The following is a 22,971-nucleotide window of genomic DNA, read 5'->3' as shown; positions in this document are numbered from 1 at the left end:
ACTATTTTCTAGCACGAAGTCTCTAATTGGATGGGCTAACCGGTATCCCAGGATGCACCTTGCCCAAACCCCCAGATCTTGTTTGCATACATCGCAATCACTCCACATACAGCAACCTCACCAAGAGGAATATCATCCACCAGAAAAAGGAATAAACCGATTCTGAAGGGTCTCAGATCAATTTTCCTCCAAATCCTTCAGGCAGGGGGCAGGTGGGAGGGTACGTAAGAATGTAGGCGAGATGGACCACATACATCGATCGTTATGGTGAGTACATAACTAACTGATGTTATGTGGTCCTATCTCGCCTACATTCATTACTGATGGGACAGCGTCCCTAGCACCTCTAACCCGGGAGGCTCATAGGAAAATACTCCTGAGAACCATGGAACCAAAGGAAGCCCGGCCTCTAGATGCCATGTCCAGCTTGTAATGAGAGATAAAGGTGTGGTGAGAATCCCAGGTGGCCGCTGCACAAATGTCGTCCAAGGAAAGCCTGGCATAATATGCTATTGAAGTCGAGACTGCCCTGGTGGAATGGGCCTTAACTGGGAAGGGTAAATTTCTGCCTGCTGATGAGTAAATAAAGGAAATGCAATCCTTAATCTACTTGGAAATTGTGCACTTGGAAACAGAGCTACTCGTTCTAGTCTCCGAAAAGGATACAAACAATTGATCCGATTTTCTTACATGTTTTGTCCTGTGTAAATAGAATCTTAGTTGTCTATGCACATCCAATTGATGAAATTTGAACTTGGAAAAAAACACAGGTAGCTCAATGGATTGGTGGAGGTTAAATGTAGAAGACACCTTAGGAAGGAAAGAAGGATTAAGTCTCAAGGATACCCTGTCCTTATAGAATATCAAATACGGGGGCCTAATGGACAATGCCTGAAGTTCTCATGCTCTTCTAGCCGAGGTGATGGCCACCAAAAAAGCCATCTTCCAGGATAAGAATTTTAGTTCGCAAGTGGCAGCCGGCTCAAAGGGCGGAGAAGTGATGGCTTGCAATACCACATTTAAATCCTATGGCATGACGGGTTCTGAGACAGGAGGGCGCAGTAACCAGGCTCCTTTCAAAAAGGCCTTGCAAAGTTTATGGCCCATAAGAGCGGGTTTCATAGGATAAATGAAAGTTAGAAATGGCCACCAGCTGCACCTTAATGGTCGAGGGAGCGGAGCCCTGTCGGAAGAGCATAGCTAAAAAGTCTAAGACCGCCGATATAGGGGCTGTGAAAGGGTCCAGGCCTTGGGCCTGAGCCCAGATGGGAAATCTCTTCCATTTGCTTGAGTAAATTCTTCTGGTGGAGGACTTGTGAGACGACGATAGGATATGCACCACCTCATGTGACAGGGAATGTAGTCTAACTATTGATGGAAGTGGAGCAGCCAGGCTGTCAACCTGAGGTGCTGTAGGGAGGGTGGAGCTGTCCCGGCATATGAGTCAATAGGTCTGGCACTGGATCCAGAGTCCAAGGACCGTCCACTGTGTACCGCTGAAGGAAGGGGAACCAGACCTGGCGGGGCCAGTGTGGAGCAATTAGAATCATCTTGCTTCCCAAGGAAATGGCTTTCTGAATCACTCTTGGTAACTGAGAAAATGGAGGAAAGGCACAGAGCAGACCGGAAGGCCAACCGTGGACTAGAGCGCCCCTGGGTGACTCCCCCTGTGGGGGGATCAGAGTGAAGTAGTTGCTGCATTTGGCATTGAGGGGACTGGAAAAGAGATCGCAGCAAGGCTGACCCCACCTTTTGAAGATCCGAGTCGCAACTCGGTTGTTCAGAGACCACTTGTAAGGCATCAGAATAGCTCTGCTTAGCCTGTCTGCTATCACATTGGATTTTCCCAGAATGTGCATTGCCACTACAAACTGTTGGGAAGACACTGCCCAATTCCACACTCTCATGGCCTCTCTGCAAAGGGGGTAGGACTTGGTTTCCCCTTGCTTGTTCAGGTACCAAACAACTGACATGCTGTCTGAGTGAATAGCAATCGTTCCCCGGGGAAGAGAGCTCTGGAGTACTTGCAACGCTAACAGCACTGCTCTCATCTCTAGGACATTGATGTGTAAGTGTACCTTGTGATCCTGCCACGTGCCTTGGACCGTTCTGCCCAGATAATGCCCCCCCACCCTATCTGGGAAGCGTCCGTGGTCACTGTGGCAGCAGGAGACAGGGGAACTAGATTCCTCCCCTTCTCCAGGTTGGAGGAACATAGCCCACCAATGGATATCCTGTCTGCATTGCTCTGTGAGGAGAACTGGGTGAGAGAGAGGTAATTTTTGAAAGGACCACTGGACTGAAAGGAGCCACTGGAGGATCCGCATGTGTAGCCTGGCTAAGGGTACTAGCATGACAGTCGCCGCCATGGATCCCAATAGCTGAAGAACTAACCTGGCTTGGACCTTCTTCCGGGGCAATAGAGCCTGGACCTGAGACTGCAACACTGATATCCTTTCTGGAGGTAGAAAGGCCCTCATTTGAACAGAGTCTAGCTCTGCGCCTATAAATACAACACGCTGTGAGGGCAGCAAGGCAGATTTTTCCCAGTTTAATGTAATTCCTAGCCTTTGGCAAAGGGTTATGATAGCTTCCCTGGCTTGAATGAGTAGATGCCTGGTGGGGGCGGCAAGGAGCCAATTGTCCAGGTAAGGAAACACCTGGAATCCTAGATGTCTCAGGTGAGCTGTCACCACTGCCAAGCACTTGGTAAACACCCTGGGGGCTGTGGTGAGACCAAAGGCAGGGCTCGAAACTGGAAATGACTGACTCCCAGCCAGAAGCATAAATGATTCTTGGATGCCTTGTTTATCTTGATGTGGTAATAGGCATCCTTGAGGTCGATGGAGCACATCCATACTCCCTCTCCCAGCAATGGGAAGATGGATTGAAGAGTGACCATTCGGAATTTGGACTTCAAGACGCAGTGATTCAATCGGCTGAGATCCAGAATGGGTCTCAGGTCCCCTGTTTTTTTCGGCACCAAAAAGAGTTTTGAGTAAGTTCCTGATCCGATCTCGTCTGAGGGGAACGGTTGGATGACTCCCTTTCTTAGCAGCTTTGATACCTCTAGTGCTGCTTGATCCCTTTGACTGGGTTTAACGTCTGGGATTTTTTTGACTGGGGGAGGGGGGGTGAAGCAAAGGGAATGGTGTATCCTCCGGTGATTATTCTAAGCACCCATCGATCCTGAGTGATGCTCTCCCAGGCTTGAGGATGCCTTGAAAAACGGCCCCCGACTGGCTCCGGAATAACACAGTCGGGCGATCCCTCAGGGATGCTGATAGGAAGATCTGCGAAAGGAGTTGCGGTCTCCCAAATTGCGGGGGCCTCCTCTGCCCCTAGGACGGTGTCTTCCAGAATAATTCCCCCCTCCACTGCCTCTGGAGGGGGGCTCACCATGAGCGGCTGGGAAAGACTTTTGTGACTTCTTGAACCACATCTTCCCTCCTCTCTGAGCCTTGGGATAAGACCTAGAGGGAAGAGAAAAACGGGCCCCTACGGCAGATAAAGTCTTACCCTCCTGCTGACATCTTATAGACTGTCTTTCACTTTGGGTCCAAAGAGGGAGGACCCATCGAAGGGGGCATCAGTGAAGGAAGACTTGAAGGCCTCCACGAAGTGACACAGGCGCATCCAGGCTTGCCTCCTAAGAGCCACGCCTGAACTAGTTGCCCTACTCACCCCTTCAGCTGCATACGATATGAGCCTCATGGACGAGTTTGCAATGGAACCAAGGGTAGACAACTGGGCGTTAACAGTCTGTGCTACCGCCTCAGGCATGTTACCTGTCAAAGTATCTCCCAACTCTTTCAGGAGATCTCTCTGGAGCCGAGTAAAGTGACAGAAGTAATTGAGTGACCGCAATGTAAAGGTCGCTGAAGACAGGGTACGCTTCCCATAACGATCCATACTCCTGGACTCCTTGTTAGAAGGATGGACGGAGGAAGAAGCCTCTGCAACTTCTTACTGAGTGGCTGACGCCACCACCATGGCATCTACAGGGACCCCTTTTGTCTTTTCCTGGGGGAGCAGACAGGAACTTATTTGGACGACTGGGCACCGGCTCCACGGAATCAGGGTGCTCCCACACCCTTTGACAAATCAGGTCTAAGAGTTCATCGAAGGGTGGAGACACCCAGGAGGCAGAAGGTTGAGCTCCGAAGGCCTTGAGGAATACAGACTCCTCCTCAGAGGGGGGCTTGGAAGGCCAGTCGCCTCTCTGCCTCAAAATCTCCAGGATGTCAGAGAAGGAGACATCATCAGAGGACGACTTAGGGGACCCCTCTGCATCTTCGAGGTCGGTATCCGAGGTGATGGACTCATCTTGGGAGTCTATGTGCTTCCTCTTGCACAACTTTTTCCTGGGAGGCTCCTCAGGCACAGACTCTGAGGGGCCCTCAGAAAGCTGGGGACCACTCATGGGGGTGTCCTCAGGCCTTCGATCTCAGCTGTCCACAGATAGAGGGGCATCAGAGGCTCTAGCCGGGGTGTATGGGGACGGAGTGACCGATCCAAGTGATGTCACTGACAACCTGGCCAGTGCGCTCCTCATGGCCTCGAAGGCGGGTCCCCCCGAATCCGAGGACTGACCCGTCTCCGAGACCACAACCAGAGTTGGGATCCCCCTAGCTGAAGCGCCGAGAGGGAGACTCGGGGCTGACAGAAGTCCCGATGCATCCCCCTTGGGCCCGACCGAGGGAAACCAGAGTGCCGAAACCAGATGACGGAATCGAAATGGTTGGAGCCGATGACGGCTCCGATAAACCTGCCAGGGGTATCGGGGCCAGCATAAAGACATCACTCGGCGCCGAACACTCCAGCTCCAATGGCACAGAGGTGCTCGGAGGAATCATCGGTACCAACAAGGGGGTAGGCTCCGGGGCCGACTGGGTCGAAGCCGAAAATAATTTGGCTAACACCGGTGACTGAAGGAGCCTCTGGACCACCCTATCCATGTCCAAATCAGATAACCTAGAGGATTTGGAGGCAACTGAAGGAGATGCGGATCTCCTACCTATGGAATCCTGTCTAACACTGGGTGACCGGCTCCGAATTGGCTCCAAAATGATCGGAGCCGAGGTCGACTCCAGTACCACCGATACCTCCTGCGGCCCCAAGGACAATGGAGCCGAGGAAGCAGTATCAAAACCAGAGCTCTTGTCCTGCCGCTCTGAAGCCAACGGAGCCGAGGAGGTTGTAACTATTTTCAAAATCTTCTCCGGGGGCTCCGAGGAACTAGATGGAGCCGAAGATCGTTTCTTAGTTCTGGTGGATTTAGACTTGCCAGTACAAGAAGCAGACTCTAGATCCTCTTCAAAAGAGGGCTTGACCAGACCCTTCAAAATCAGTTTATTTTTTCTTTCCTGCAGCACCCTAGAGCTAAAGGAATGGCAGACGCTGCAGGATTCTTGTAAATGAATCGCACCAAGGCAATAAACACAGATGGCATGCCCATCTGTGATCGACATTTTATAGGCACACTTAGAGCATTTTTTAAACCAGGAGGGTTTATGCTCCTTTTGATCTTTAGACATGTTCACTAATATCCAAACACAACAACAACAGGTTGGAAGGCGGGAAACACTACAGGAACTCTAAATTAAACGTTCCTTAGGGATCGTGAAAATGATACGAAGGAGAGGACTAGGTCCCTCTAAATTAAACGGGCCAAGCCCGTAAAAGACAAGGGAAACCACACACACTCTCCACAAAACTAAGCAACAAGCTCAAACACACTCAAAACACAACATAGCTATGAGAATAGCTTTTAATCTGACAGAAAGGTATCAAACTTTAGAAAGTTTAGTCAAAAAATGTACTTAGCCACAGCCAAGCTCAAGACCACGTCCTGACTCAACTAGCGGCAAACAAGATCTGGGGGTTTGGGCGAGGTGCATCCTGGGATACCGGTTAGCCCAGCCAATTAGAGATTTCGTGCTAGAAAATAGTCGGCCGAGTCGGAGCCGATTATCGGCTCTGAACCCATCAGTAATGAATGTAGGCGAGATAGGACTTCATAAAATCAGTTATTTTGTGGTTATGTGATACTTGTGTATATTATCCTTCTTTTGTGTTTTAGGACACCTAGGACTATGGTACCAAGGTGTCTCAATCCCCGAAAACCACCCTTCAGTAACCCAGAAATCAGGTCATTATGGAAGCTTTTAGGTGACATGGTGCCCTTCTGCTTGAGAGGGGACATGGAGATATGTCAGGCAGAAAGCAAATTTGGAGGCAGATAGTTGCAAATGTCAATGCAGTAGGTGGCCACAGAAGGACATATGATCAGGTGCACCATAGGGCCACTGACATGATCTCATCTGCATGGAGAAGAGCAGCTGCAGTGGCCCGTGATTGGATGGGTACTGGGAGGTTTGCTACCCAGCCACTACTAACAGCAAATGAAGAGTTCTTGTCCACCGTCAGGGATCCAGACACCTCCCAGGAAAGTGCAGAACAGCATGTCCTTGGCATTTGTGTTACTGTTTCTGGGACAGCAAGTATGTCCTAGGAGGAGCTTCCAGGTAGGCTTTATGTATTCCAATTGTTAAATACTGTTATATAGTAAAATATTTACATGAATATGTTCGTTCTGTTTAACAAGAAAACTGGTTTGGGTGGGGGGCTTGAAGATTGCTGCAGTTAACACCACATTCTGATTGATTACACATGGGGCTAAGGTTGGGCTTGTCATCCAAGTTCTTGTTGAAAGTATAGTTAATTGACATGAAGGACAAAACATTTTACCCCCTGTGTTCCCATGTTATTAATTGTGATGATGTTGTCCTTAACATTTTGCTTAGCTTCTTCCAGGACCATCCAGCATAGGGAGCATACCATCAACTGCACATGGTAAACAAAACATTTTTATCTCAGTACTGATCAGCAGTTCAAAGAAATATTTTAGTGTGTGATGTTGATGTCAGGACTGTTGTGTGTACTGCTGTACTCTCTAATAGTGGCACCACTGCTATTCTGTTAGCATATATTGGACTATAGTCGTGTAGGTATTCATTTTTCCCTGTATTTTTTGATTATTATCACAGGTGAATCTGACAGTGGAAGTGTGGCACTTCTACCACCTGACATCAGAGTATCAGCAGACTCTGAAGATGATGGTGGCCAAACAGAGGCATAGTCAGGGGGTGTAGAGGTTGAGTCTGACACTGAGGTTGCATACAGCCATCCCCGGAAATTCCACTGGACTCAGCCAGTAGGGCTAGGCCTATGCCTATCCACTCCATTGAGCCCTCAGATATTGTAGAGGTGCAGGGTGAGACAATCAATCAGGGAAGTGTGGTTACTTACGGCTTCAATGCCTGTTGACACTGGCTGTAGTCAAAGTGTGGGCGAGGTGCAACTCAGAAGGGTTGTTAGGGGTGCTTGGAGAAGGTCTGCTGTCCATCCTCCACCTGATCCAGGAGTCTATTTCTACACCACTCAACATATGTTTAGGGCAGTCATGGAGGCACAGGCATGTGCTTCCACAGTGGCCATACTTCCACTGCTCCATCAGCGGTTGAGCTGTCCACATCCAGACATGGCAGACCATGGGGGTCATGGTCCTGGGCCTCCACGTGAGGGGAGTTTGTCCAGCAGACATCAGTCATATTCATGCACATGGACATGCCAGTGCAATTCCTGGCAGAGCCAGTTCTTGTGATCAGGTATGACAGCAACTAACTACAGCCGCTACCATGCACAGTTTACACCTGTCCAACATACCAAGATGTAGAGCTAGCACAGAGCTTGGCTGTGTTCATGCAGACAATTACACACCAATTTCATGTGGAGGACCCACACAGACAGACACACAACAGTTGCATGGTTCAGCTGTGAAGCTTAAAACTCATTTTGTCTCCTGGACATTTGTTATTTTATCCAAATGTCTGCCTGCTTCTCTTCCTTACTCACAAACACTCACCGACCACCCACCCACAACACCCTGTGCAAGTGTGAAGTCTGAAACTGAAATATGTACCATTACTTTCTAACAAACGTATGGTGCTAAACTGAGAACATAGAGTGACCATCACTACTTTTGAGAGGTATGACTGTGTGAATCTTTGATACATGAGGTCTACTACTTAATAATGGACACATACAAGTCAAATAAGTCACTGCTGTCACATGTTAAGGACATTTTTGTATAAATCACCCACCTTTTACTTGCTTACAACACAAAGTAACAACATGCAAGGATATGGCAGTCATTCATATTATTACACAATACACTCCAGGTTCAACACTTACCTTGTAAATCCAGCAGTTGCAACAGTTTTAGTTCAGTGCTAACTGTCTGATGCAAGCGGTACACAGCCATTACATGGGTAGGTAAAGTTGTGAGCATTGCCTGGCATCAGTGTTACTATATGCTTGTGCATAGGAGGAAGGTTTTAGGCCCTTAGGTGGTGAATGAGTGTGCTATGCATTCCCTTAACCAATGCAAAGGCATATTGAGCACACCTACATCTGCCTACACCCACAGCAGCTGCTGGTCCCCCCCCCCGACTCCTCACCTACGTGTGGCTATGGTGACCTTGCCATTAGTGAAAGTATGTGTGCCCCTTCCCCTTGTTGATCCTGTTGAAGTTGTTTTCTCAGGATAATGTATTGCATGGCACATACTGTGAAAATTTCAGTACATATATGTCGACTGTACCTGCAGGGCTCCCCAGATGTATCTAGGAACCAGAACCATGACTTCAGCAGCCCAAACACACAGTCTAGAATATTTCTGGTTTGAGCATGTGTCTCATTATGGTGTTGTTCAGCACGTGAGTGTGCATTTCTGATGGCTGTCATCAGCCACAATTCCAGTGCATAACCTACATCTCCCAGTAAATGACCCTGTGGAATATCCCCCTAGTGAACATCTGATACAGTTGGGAGGTGTTGATTGGTTGCATTCTCTTTTTTCTCCTTTTATATAGAATGTGTCTTGTGATTTTATCATTCTTGTTTTGGATCTGATGAAGCAGTAATCCCAAGAAAGCACCTTTTGGACTCTTTGGACTATTTGTTTCTTGGCTGGCTGTGTTGGTGTGCTCACATTTGCATTTTTTTCTACTGACTACTTTAGTGTGAGCAACCTTTAGTAGTTATCGCTCTATTTTTGTTTTTCACAGTTGGGAGGTGTGCTAGATATGTGAGTCATGGTAACTGCCTGGGTTGCCAGCACACACATTCAAGATGATTCCCTTGACACTACACAAGACTTGGCAGTTAATAGAGTATAAGCCCTTTCTATTTATGTAGAGCCTTCCCTGTTCCCTGAGTGGTGCCTTAATTTTTACATGGGTGCAATCTATGGCACCCAGTACTTCAGGGTAGTGTGCTACAGGGACACAGTGTACTACAGAGAGTACTACTCCTGCATATTTCTGGCCCTATCCTCAGGAGTAAGGGGAAAATATATGTGGTCACTAGCATGTTGCAGCATAGCATTCAGGAACTGAAGGAGGATCCTTGATCCTGATGCCTGTGACACCCCCAGCATGTCCCCTGTTCATCTCTGAAAGGTACCTGTCGCTAAAATTCTAAGTGCTACACATACTTTTGTCTCCACTGGGATGGGTTTCCACTTAGTTTGCCAAGAGTCTGAGTTGAGGATGGCAGAGGTTGCAGAGTAGATGTAGTGTGTGTCTATCGACCATGTAGCGCTCTACAATTTCCATGTCATGTAGATTGTGACAACTTAACTGGGGTCTGAAAACTCTTCTCCTTCTTGGCCTTGGTCTATTTACATTAGCAGCAGTATGGACTTCAACCTGTTGCACATACACATGAATTAAAGCAACAGCAGTCCCCAACACTTTTTCTGTGTAGACTCTTTTTTGTGGCTGTATTCCAATAGGTTTTGGAATTTGCAGGGAAAAACAGCACCGAGTCTACACAGTTGCTTTATAGCTTGTTGAATAGCTTCTCCATCTTGGATTGGCTGATTAGCATTCAATTCAGCTGTTTATGCTGTAATTTACATGCCACAGTGTTTACCTTGTTTGTGTGGCTCTGCACAGCTCTACACACCATGCAGAGCAGCTTACTGAATCTAAAACGGTTTGCTACTGTATGTGCATTGCGCCATGAAACGCACATGGTAGAAATGGTCTGTGTAGGCTTTATTCAATCTGACCAAGGATTTAATAAAGATGCATAAAAAACATAGGCATCTGTACTCAAATTATCCACAACCATTTGCAAGCCCACAAGTATAAAATTATTTTAAAAGGTTGCATGTTTGTATACACTCTTGTGCTATGATCGATGATCAGCTGACAGGTGAGTTACGTTAAAGTTATCAAGCCCATGGTGGTAAACTTAGTGTGGCCGCGGTGGTGCAGTGGTTAGCATTGTTGTCTCACAGCAAGAGGTCCTCCGGTTTGATTCCTGGCTGGGGTGCCTTCTGTGCAGAGTCTGCATGTCCTCCCCGTGGTCATGTGGGTTTCCTCCGGTTTCCTCCCACATTCCAAAGACATACAGTAGGTGGACTGGACACACTAAATCAGCCATAGGTGAAAATGTGAGTGAGTGGTGCGAATGAACTACCATGGTAGGGCTAGCCAACTGGCGGTGTAAACCTTGGCTCGAGATGATTGTCACTGCGGGCGTGACACCCCAACCCCATGTGCAAAGTGGGAAAAAGGGGTTGAGAATGGATGGACAAGCTGTAGTTATTTCTGAATCACTGTTCATAAAAAGATTTTAAATGTAACGTGCTGGTAACAATTTTTTTTGTGTGGAAATGGAAGTTCATAGTATTCCTGGTCTCAAAAGTACATGCAGCAATGAATAATGGCTAAATGGAAAAACAAAAGTTAGTCACAACAGACTGTAATAGTTAAAGTATATTGTCACACTTTCCTTAGCAAATAGAAATAACCAACACTTAGTGACAGAAGGTGTTTATATCACGTTATCGAAAGATGAGAATAGCGAACGCTATTTCATCGAACCTAAAATATCTAAACCACATAATATTGAACATTCAGAACAGCGAATATTTTCCTTGGGAAAAAATTTGCTATTCCGAAACACATACACACAACACAAGCACACCTAAAAAACATCAATACACACACATACACTTATAATCCTACAACTAACCCTACACTAAACTATACAGACACTATCTATCCACTTACCTTAACCCAAACCCCAAGGTCTGTCACTATTGCACACTCACCTAACCCACGCCCTAACCCTAACTCACTTAACCCGCCCCTAACCCTAACTCACCTAACCTGCACCCTAATCCTAACAACCACACAATCGCACACTTACCTGAACCCGACCCGTAAATTTCCACAAGAGCGCTGAAATAGCGAAGCCACAGAACTGGCCAAACTAATTCTTTCCCTAGGAAAGAATTTGGTGTTCTGCAGCTTCGCTATTTTTAGCATTCGCTCAAAGTGAGTCGATATTAGAACATTCGAAGTTTTAAAACTTCGATGTTCTGATATAGACCCTGACAGAAGTAATCTTCCTTATCATATTCCATATCAGATTTTACAGTGTTTCAGGCAAATAGTGTGCTAATTTCACAATTAATTTCATTTATAAACACTGCCCCTTGAAATTTTTCTTGAAACTGAAAATGCCTGATGTGACATCAGGAAAGACGATGCTCACTCTTTCTCACTACCTACATTAGTGTATAACCTATCACTTTTCTATGCTAGCTGCAGCAATAACGGAATCTTGTATCCTTGTAAGACAATTTGTCAGCTATTTGTTACAGGTAGAACACCCATTCTTGAATATGTTATCACATGTGATGCTCTATAAGTGAAACCATAATGTAATTAAGCAGCTCCTAACTTGACATCATTTTGTGGGTGTGGTCATAAGGAAAAACTGAATCAAAAGTAAAAGTAAAACATCAAAAAATGTCAACCCTTGTTTTGTTTTCAAACTACTTGCTGCTTTAACATCTGGAGTATATCCAGAAATTAAATTAACTGCAAAACACAGATGTATGAGAAGTATAACAAAACACTTTAATGTGCATTAGTTATCTCTAACACTATTCTGTTAAAATAAAAAAAATAGTGTATTCATCTCTTGTACAGAACATTATCGGAAAGAAATCTACATGAGACAAAGGTCCTTCTAAAAACTCTTCTCTCTTCAAATCCTGTTTCAGTTATACTTTCCATCCAGGTGTGTACATTCAAAACTGCCACAGTTACTGCCAAATCCAGAGATGACTGCATCATACATGTGTGCTTGCACTTTCAAAAAGTGGTTTAAAAGTTTAATCTTTAGAGCAGTTTATGGTATTTATGTGATGATGAAATTTAAATGGAGTGTTACGGCACAAAAATAAAGAAACCAGCATTATAATAAGTGCAGACAATATTAACATTTACATACATGTATTCTCTTATCTTTGACAGCTGGTCCATCCTCTGCTAGACGCAAAATGAATAACCCCATATTATACTCCATTCCTCCTCGAAGACTGAATCCAAAGCCTCTAGAACCTCGTTCCAGTTCCACTGCATAACATCCAGTATTCTATATACAAAATAAAATTTCATTAAGGTATTCTACATAACATCCAACACTCTAACTAAAATAACAGTTAGAGAAGGTAGACTTAGTACAGTAATGTTTTATTTCAACGAAAGCCTAGAGAGACTTCAGGAATTAAGCATGGACATTTTCTTTTCTGTTACTGTATATGTATTTATGTCACTTTTTGTAAAAATGTCAGGTTTAATAATGAAAAATAAGAAAACACTTTTTCTGCTCACTTATACTTTGACCTTATGCCCTCTGATGCCCTATTGGCAAATTTATTTTAGCATCTTATTCAATGCAGCACCCCACATTACCTCATTTCCCTCATCTTACCCAACAAAGTAATCCCATCACTCTGTGTTGGTGCCACCTCTCCTTTCCAGAAAAATCAACCTTTAAATCAACCAAAATTTTGCCTGAAGTTGACGCCACAGCTAAGTCCCAGGTGGCCAACAGCAGTAGCTGGAAAAAGTTTGTTTCATATTAGCTCCATCTTCTCCTGGATGACAAATGTAATTTCATGCAAATGGTGGCTGCCCCCTGCATCTCTGCACCCTCAGTACCATCTCCCAATGTACCACTTTTAGACAGGCTCAACCAGTATGCATGCTGTGTCTTGATCTAGCCCTGTTAATCTCATCAGTACATGTTCTGCCTCTGATGAACAACCACACTGCCTCTCTGAGATAGAAGAGAGGACCAATGGCTACTCAGGCCTACTATTGCTTGGATGGTTTTCACAAGGTCTGACTCCACTACTTAAACCATTGCTTACAACACAGTCAGGGCCACAATCTCTAGAGCAATAAAGCTAGCATACTATAAGAAGTTAAAGTTTGTTTACCATAATGGTAGCTTTCTAAAAAGAAGGTCTACCTTCACTAAGCAATAGGATGGTACACCACAAACATTAGGACCCCTAACTGATAAACTATCCCAGGATACCATGCGCCCTCCACCTTTCCATTATGTACTGGTGGACTAATGCTCTCCAATACTTCAGTGGTAGTCCTAACAGAAGTCAAAACTGTGAAAGGACAGATGAGAGGAGAGGAAATCCTTCTATGTGGCACACCTCATCACGAAGGGCTTTTCATCCAGAAAAAAGGAGGTCATTGTCCCACTGTACTCATCCCTCATTAGACCCATTATAGAATACAACGCCCCATTTGGTATGTACCTCTCAAGACATCTGCAACAACTGGAAAGGCCTCAGAAATACCTCACTAAAAGAATCACAGGCCTAAAGCAGATCCCCTACGCTGACCGCCTTAAAAAACTCCAGCTATACTCTGTCGCATATCGTCTACTCAGAGGCGATCTCTGCTTAACATACAAGGCCATGTCAAACCCAGAGCTGTTGGACATGCTACACTTAAAGAAATCCCAATCCCTCAGAGCTACACGCCTCCAGGGATCTAAACCTTGTCATCACAATAAACAAAACATGTTGGAGGGATAGGTTCCTGACCCAGAGACTCCCCAGACTCTGGAATAGATTGCCCATACATGTCAAGCAGAGTGCCTCTTTGGACCTCTTCAAGAGGAACCTTGACGATTGGATGGGAGAAAGGAAATTCACCCCAGGGATCACGTCAGTCGCCCTGCTAGACAGGGGTCCAGGAAAGTAAATAATGTGGGAAGAAATAGCCAGGGAATTGTTATGGCTAGGCTTGTATAGGCCCTAGGGCTGATAGCCTAGTAACAACCTATGAACCTATGAAGTGATATCAGACACACCATGGTTGTAGTGAGGGAATGTTACCAAAGAAAATTTCATCTTCCATATCTTTTCATATGTGGTAAGAATAGGTCCACATTTAATAACTAGTAATATAGAGCTCCTATAAAATCATCTTGGATGGTCACTATTAAAAACATTCCATGGACAACAATATCCCCAAAAGAAGGGCATGACCTGGACATATTTAGCTTTTATTTCCTAGCAAATGTGTTTAATGGTGACCAGGTTTCAGTTACACATCACCAGTATTGTGGAAGACAGTCATTGTGGTAACAGCTCTAGTAAAATAAACTTTAGGTGCTGCTGTAAGTTACTCGCCATATTCTGTGTTGCAGACTTCAATACTTTTGCTAACTATTTGGAGACCGTAATCCTGGGTTATTTCCTGTCCAGTTTAGAGCTGATAGAGGCTGTACAGAGCTAGTAATTTTCATGGAAGAATATAGTTTAGCCAAGCATTATTTTTTACACATCTTTACTGAATTATCACTTGTGAAACAGGCAAACTTACATTTATATAAAAGTACTCAAACCATATCAACAGCTTCACATTTACAAACGTTACTAGCCAAGAAGAATTTAAGCATTCTGTGAACATACATTTAGTAGAGTAGATACTCACCTTGGAGTAGGATGAGGAAAATACTGGGAGGCTAATGGACCGAGTCAGATCCGACTATGTAGCAATACATGGCATGAATGATGGGTTTGTCCTGAAGGCTACTCCATCCCCCCCTGTAAAATATGAGAAAGTGGTTTGATATCCAGAACATGTGCTTAAGAAATTCTCTTTGCTGAGCTAACTGCCACAAATGGTATTCCAGGACAAATATTTTAACTGCTGATCCGTCTGGCTGAAATGGTCAGCGTTTCCAGTTTGAAATGTAAATCCCAATGAAGCATGGGATGTAGAATGGGGGAGCATTGATGAACTGCTCCTCCCAAAAAAGCTTTACAAATATTTAGCAAAGCCATAGGTACAGACTGGAGCAATGAATTAAATATGTTAATGGCTGCAAGATATACGTTAACTGAGAAATAACTTAAGCCTGAGTCAGGCACAGGTGTGGAGGCTGTGAATGGTTGGACAGTGTTAGCACTGGCCAAGGTGGAAAACTGCAGTCATATGTCTTGCAAGTTGTCCTAGTGGACAGTCTATGACAGGACATGAAAATGGGGACTTTTTGAGAGAAAGCAGGATTATTGGTTATCATTGGATCTGTATAATCCATGCAGCCAACTTCAGTGAGCATAGGTCCATGTGTACAACTTTCTGGACAAGCAAAGGAAAAATACCTGGAATGGACTCAGCCATGGGGTGTGCTCTTATAGATCAGAGGTATACCTATCATCTTAAGAAAAGGAAACCTGAACAAAGCCTGAAATAATGGGGGAACAAAGTCCCAAAAATTGGGACAGATTTTAAATATTGCTGTTAAAAACTTAGAAAGTTGCTAGAATAAAATAATTTTTGTTAGCATGTATTTTCTGAAGGATATGAAGTCGGAAATTCAAATGTACATTATTTACTGATGTCAGTCCATAGTGATTTGCCAGAAAACCACATGTTTTATAAGGAACAGCCCCAAAAAATGAAGCAAAAATCTGGATATACTCTCAAATCTGGACAATTGAAAGGTATGGTTAAGGGGTGAGAAGTGGAGACAAGTCTCTGTAGTTCAGAATGGGGCTGTAGCAATAAGCCTGATGTTATGAAGCTAGGCTTTCTGAAAGAATCAAGTCATCAGAGAAAATGGGGAAAGACAGAGGAGATCGGTCCATGTCAGAGCTACACTATCCTTGCTTACCCTCCTGGTAAAATCAGTTATTTGGTTATACGTGCTAGCAAAACCCAAGCAAAAAGGAGCTTATATAATCACTGGAGAGGAGCCCGAGCAGCTTCAGTTGATTGCTTATACCCATGGAGGAGAAACGCTCATCAGCCATGTTCTCAGAGGAAGTGAAGTCCCCAATGTCCAGTAAGAATTCCTGTAATGTGAAACACTGTTACCACAAAATCAGAAAACAAAGATTTTTACTATTGAATAATGAAGGTAATCTTTATGGATAACAGTCCAAATGTTGAAGCAAGTGTGGCATGCAGACAACTGTTGTGTAATACATTGGTAAATGTTAAAAAATGGCTTATATATAATTTTTTACAACTGGTATAAGTGATTAGTTCATTAAAAAAACAATGGACATGGAAATCAATCCATATGTGCCATTGGTTAAGACAAAAGAAATATCGGCCAATGGCTGTTATTTGTTGGGTCCACAAGTGATTGGTTCCAGCCATTCTAAAATCGACCAAATGGACGTCACCTTTCCTTTCCACCAAGTCAGTCAAGCATCTCATTAAAGAAAGTCAGGGTCAAAAGAATTGAAAATATTAAACATGTCAATATTTAAACTTGTTTATCCATGTCTATGTCTAGTGCCTTAAATAATGTTGATGCCAAAACATTAAAAAAAAAAAAAAATTTAAAACATAGTGCAAAGTTTGACCTCGGCAAAAATTCCAAGGATTCCAAGTAAAAAAGAGGCGAGTGAGTATAAGACAAAACCACATACAAATCTAGTCCAATTTCCCATTATTTTTTAAAAAATGGATCACCAAAAGTACACAATAACAAGTTAAGGCATCTGTTGACCAACTCTAATACAGTGGATATAAAACGTTTACACACCCCTGTTAAAATACCCGGTTTTTGTGATATAAAAAAAAATGAGACCACAATAAATCATTTCAAAACTTTTCCCACCTTTAATATGACCTATAACCTGTATAACTCAATTGAAAAACAAACAAATCTGTTAGGGGAAAAAAATATAAAAAATAAAAAACATACAATACGCTGGTTGCATAAGTGTGCACACCCTTAAACTAATACATTGTTGTGTGTGTGCACACCCTAATACTTTGTTGAAGCACCTTTTGATTTAATTACAACATTCAGTCTTCTTGGGTAGGAGTCTATCAGCATGGCACATCTTGACTTGGCAATATTTGCCCACTCTTCCTTGCCAAAGTGCTCCAAATCTGTCAGATTGCGAGGGCATCTCTTGTGCACAGCCCTCTTCGGGTCACCCCACTCAACTGGATTTAGGTCTGGGCTCTGGCTGGGCCATTCCAAAACTTTAATTTTCTTCTGGTGAAGCCATTCTTTTGTTAATTTGGATGTATGCTTGGGGTCATTGTCATGTTGAAAGGTGAAATTCCTCTTCATCTTCAGCTTTCTAGCACACGTCTGAAGGTTTTGGGCCAAAAGTGACTGGTATTTGGAACTGTTCATAATTCCCTCCACCTTGACTAAAGCCTCAGTTCCAGTTGAAGAAAAGCAACCCCAAAGCATGATACTGCCACCACCATGCTTCACCGTGGGGATGGTGTTCTTTTGGTGATGCAAAGTGTTGTTTTTGCGCCAAATGTTCCTTTTGGAATTATGGCCAAAAAGTTCAACCTTGGTCTCATCAGACCATAACACATAACCAGGCCTGGATGTTTTTCTGTGCAAGAAAAGGCTTCTGTCTTGCAACCCTACCCCATAGTCCAGACATATGGAAAATATGGGAGACTGCTGTCACATGTAGTACACAACCGGTACTTGCCAGAAATTCTTGCAGCTCCTTCAGTGTTGCTGTAGGTCTCTTGGCAGCCTCCCTGACCAGTTTTTGTCTTGTCTTTCCGTCAATTTTGGAGGGATGTCTAGTTCTTTGCAACATCACTTTTGTCCCATAATTTCTCCACTTTTTGATGACTGTCTTCACTGTGTTCCATGGTATATCCAATGGTGTGGAAATTTTTCTGTACCCTTCTCCTGACTGATACCTTTCAACAATGAGATCCCTTTGATGCTTTGTAAGCTCTCTGCCAAACTTGGATTTTGCTGTAGCAGGCAACGGAGTAAATATCAGGAAAATCCTACTAGGACAGCAGAATTTTATTTGGGGTTAATCAGAGTCACTTTAATTGATGGCAGGTGTGTACCCATGAAGACTGAATGGTGCAATTAAATCAAAAGAAGCTTCAGCAAAGTATTAGTTTAAGAGTGTGGACACACAACAGAGTATTAATTTAAGGGTGTGCACACTTATGCAACCAGCATATTGTATGTTTTTTTATTTTTTATATTTTTTCACCTAACAGATTTGCTTGTTTTTCAGTTCAATTGTACAGGTTATATAGGTCACATTAAAGGTGGGAAACGTTTTGAAATGATTTATTGTGGTCTCATTTTTATATATCACAAAAACCTGGCATATTAACAGGAGTGTGTACACTTTTTATATCCACTGTATCTGTTTACGCTATCAAAACTAGATTTGAATGAACCTTTTATATTTGCTAAATTACTGAAAGTGACCACTGCTCTCTGTCTGTGGGAGATGGATGAGGATTTTTTTTTCATGGCTATTCAGTAAACAAGCTCCTTCTTAATGACTTGTGTAGCAGCACAGAGAATGGCAGAAGTTTCTCAAAACTGGACCAGCTCTATCTTTACTAAACCTTGTTATTGCAGGGGTGTTGTTGATACTAACACTGAATGCATTTGCAGAGTTTTTTTCTCTGTTCAAGAATGAATGCACATATGTGAGAAAGCTCTGCAGTAAGGAATTAGCAGAACTGAAAATGACAATAGATTACTGCATGAAATGCAATAAAATGTATTCTAGCATTGTACTGAAAACTTCTACATGCCATAAAGGAAAATCCAAAATATATGTTTACTCAGAGAAAATTAAATGTTCTGCATACTTTCACACTTTAATATATTGTAAGAGACTTCTATAATGTGATTGCTTTTTTAAATGTCTGAATGTTTAAAGGCTACAGACAAAAATGTAATTGTTCTTCAAAACTCATGTAGTAGATACAGCAGACAGCTATAGACAGGATGGTGAGTCATTACATAGTAGAAAGTACCTGTTACTGTTGGAACAAGTGCTGGTGTGTAGGTATACCTTCAGAATATGTTTTCCATAATATGTACACTACCCATTTTTTTCTTTTACTTCCTTGGTGTTTGGCTACAGACAATGTACATGACTTCATGATATAAACACAGGTACACCCAGTATGTTTGCAATGTGTTTAGACTATTTTATACTTTTTCTAGTCGTGTTTTTTTTTTCCAGTGTAACTCATACTTGTAAAACACTTACATTTGCTTTTTTGTATCTTTTTCATAAAATTGTTTTAAAAACATCTAATACGTATTATGCTTGTATATCCTTTGTGTGTTTTCTATATATTTGTGAAATACTTGGTTTATTGGTTGCTGTTCATTAAAGGTTTACATCTTTAGGGATGACTTGTATTTGTCAAGCATGTGTTAACTTTCTAGTAGTAGGCATGTGTTCCACTGTTCTGCTGCATTGTGGTATACATTGCAGACAGCAAAACTCTGTACTAACTTACTCTGGTTGAGGTGACATTTCTGGTCCTTAAATATCTGCTGCTTTTTCTTTGTACTTAATTGTTCCCATCAACAAGTCCCATGGTTGTTTGTCTTCTCATTTTATTGGAAAATATTACTAACTTGAATATTAAATCATGGACAGATTTTATTTCTTCCTTGAAGTAATTTCTTTCCATAATCATGATTTTTGTTCAGAGCATTCTTATTGGATCAAAAGGTTGGGACAAAGCTCTAAAATATACTACTGAGCAGCTACAACTCCATGGATAGTACAGTTGTGTAAAATCCTGCCATAATGGCAGATATCCTTCTCTTCAATGTTGCAGTATTCATTAAACTAGGGATCCACTGCCAAGGGAGGCCTGATGTCAGGTCAGTATACCAAAGACTTTAGTTTGCTTTAAGGTACACTGTACGTCACACGCATGCTCCTTGCATAGTGTAAGGCATGAAGATGACATCCGGACATACCATCCTCAGAACTGACAGCCCCAGTAGGAATGCCAGTCCAAGGAAAAAGAAAGGTCATCAAAGTACATCAAAAAGAGAAATGGACTACGGGTGGATGGAAGGAGTGAATACTGCAACAGTGAAGAGAAGGACATCTACCATTAAGGTAAGATTTTACACAACTGTACTATGTCCTTCCATTTCACTGTTGCAGTATTCATTACACTAGGGAGAGTGCCAAAGGTCAGGAATCAGAGAGGGAGGAGGAAGGACCAGCAGAGCTCTCTAGGAAGTCATGAAGGATGGCATTAGCAAAACCAGCTCTAGCTCTGGAAATTCCATCCAACTTGGTAAAAGTATGCAGATATGTCCAGGTAGCTGCCTCAAGAATAGAGTTAATATCCACACCCCTTGAAAAAGCATCAGAAGAAGCCATAGCTCTAGTAGAATAATCCTCAACAGAAAAAGGAAGGCTCTTAACATGAAAGGAATAACAAAAAGAAATGGCTTTATAAATCCAAGAAGAAACAGTTTGCTTGGACACAGTCAACCCTAAGGTCCTAGGATGAAAGGAAACCAAGTGCTGATCAGATTTATGAACAGTCTTAGTCTTATCCAAATAAAATCTAAGATGTCTATGTACATCCAATGTGTGCAGCACCTTCTCACTGGCAGATTGCGGAGAAGGGAAAAATATGAGCAAATGAATAGACTGATTAAGAGAGAACTCATTCACCACCTTGGGCATAAAAGAAGGATTAGTATGAAGGGACATCCAGTACTTATGAATCACCAAAAAAAGAGGACAAGGCATAAGGGCTTGAAGCTCAGACACCTGTCTGGCAGATGTAAGGGATAACAAATGTACAGTCTTCCAAGAGCAATGCTGGAAGGAAGCTGAGGCTGCAGGCTCAAAAGGAGCCTTGGTCAATTTTTTTAAAACAAAATTAAGTTCCCAGGATGGAGGAACAGGCTTCCTGGGAGGCCTGAGATGAAGGACATATTTAAGAAATTGTTCAGCTTCAAATCTAGAAGCTAAAGGAGGTAATAAAGGCAGACAAGCAGAAACAGCTGATAAGTGGGCCTCCAACACAGCACTGAGCAATTTACACAGATAAGAACGAACCAAAGGAACATCCACAAAAAGTGGATCCAGGTTACGGGAAAGACACCAAACAGAAAACCCTCTTACATTTGGATAAGTAGGATTTCCTAGTAGTAGGCTTCCTGGCCTTCTGCAGGACTGTAAGCACGTCCTCAGAAAAAAAGGTGTCTATGTGGAATAAAATCATATTACCCACAATGTCAGTTGAAGAGTGGACAGGTAGGGATGGAAGAGAGATCCCTTGTCTTGTTTGAGTAGGTCCACCCTGTGAGGTAACTTGTGATGACTGCCCCTTGCTAAATGCAGAAGAGGGAACCAATGCTGTCTCGGCCAAAAAGGAGTCACCAACAAGATTTTGGGAGTATCCTGTTGAATTTTGAACAGGACTTTTGGAGTGATGGGAAGGGGAAGGAAAGCATTAAGAAACATCCCATTCCAAGAAAAAGAGAGGGTGTCCATCTTCCAAACCACAGGACCTGGACTCTGGCACAAAATGGAGGATGTTGCCTGTTTAGAGGGGAGGCAAAAAGATCAATTTGAGGAGTACCCCACTGGTGGACAATGTCCACAAACACATCCCTGTGAAGCATCCATTTGTGGGATTAGACTTATGGACCTGCTCAGAGAGTCTGCCTCAGTGTTTTGACCTGAAGGAATGTATACTGCTTGAAGAGTCACTTGGAACTGGATAGCTAGTTCCCACACTGGGAGTGCCAGCCAGCAAAGAAGATAAGACCTTCTCCCCCCATTTGTTGACATGCCACATCACTGTGGTATTGTCCGTAAATACCTGGGGAGAAAAGAGGATGAAAGGCCTGAAGAGCCAGCAGTAGAGCTCTCATCTCCTTGATGTTGATGTGCTCTTTCTGTTGAATAGGCGACCAGACTCCCCGCACCTTTAGGGGCCAAAAGCTGCTCCCCATCCAACACTGGTGGCATCTGTGAACAGTTCCTGAGATAGAAGAGTGGATGAAGAGGGAGCCCTGGATTGAGAGTCAGCTGCTGAATCCATCACTGAAGTTCCTGCTTGAGACAAGGAAAAAGAGAAACTAAGAAATCGAGGGGATGAGAATGCTGAAGCCAAACTGACTTTAGAAATCACTGAAGTTTTCTTATGTGCAGTTTGGCAAAAGGGAGCATAGGAATCATGGGAGGTATGAACCCCAGAGTTCTCAGAAATTCCTTTGCTGTTACAGAGGTCAGAGGAAGAATGGACTGAAAAAAGGAATTGAGAGTTAGGGTCTTGGGAAGAGGCAGGGATACCAGCATAGGGACACACTGGATCCTGCACCCTGAAAGACATGATCCTGAGAAGGAGTCAGAAAGGACTTTTTGAGATTTATAGTGAACCCCAGACACTGCAGAAGGGAGACTGCAAAATGAAGATTTTTGCAACAAGATCTCTGGACAGAATGCCTGAAACAGGAAGTCTTGCAAGAAGGGAAAGACTTGGATCCCCTTAGCCTGCAAAAGCAATCACAGGAGCAAGGCATTTGGTGAATACCCTTGGGGCAGTAGAAAGGCCAAAGGGCAAAGCAGAGAACTGAAAATGCCAGGAAGCAACAGAGAAACATAAACATTTTCTGAAAAAGAGATAAACAGGGATACGGAGATAAGCATCCTTGAGATCCAGAGACACCGTGTAAGCCTGAGGAAGCAAAAGAGGGAACAAAGTCTGAAGGGACAACATTCAAAAAGAGGGAACCTTCAGAAATGCATTT

At 43.3% G+C, this 22,971-nt stretch overlaps 1 protein-coding gene across 2 annotated transcripts in view; it reads right to left on the bottom strand.

Annotated features, from left to right (window-relative positions):
• MAGI3 (membrane associated guanylate kinase, WW and PDZ domain containing 3) overlaps positions 1-22,971 on the bottom strand; it is a 2,524,824-nt gene that overhangs the window by 352,859 nt on the left and 2,148,994 nt on the right. For both annotated transcript variants that reach the window (XM_044076986.1, XM_044076987.1), the window contains exon 20: positions 12,379-12,522. In XM_044076986.1, coding sequence (XP_043932921.1) covers positions 12,379-12,522 — 144 coding nt within the window. The remainder of the gene's footprint in view (positions 1-12,378; positions 12,523-22,971) is intronic.

Source organism: Protopterus annectens, chromosome 7.part0 (genome assembly GCF_019279795.1).
Source record: "Protopterus annectens isolate FY-2018-M chromosome 7.part0, PAN1.0, whole genome shotgun sequence".
NCBI lineage: Eukaryota > Metazoa > Chordata > Ceratodontiformes > Protopteridae > Protopterus > Protopterus annectens.
This window is presented reverse-complemented; position numbering and strand designations above follow the sequence as displayed.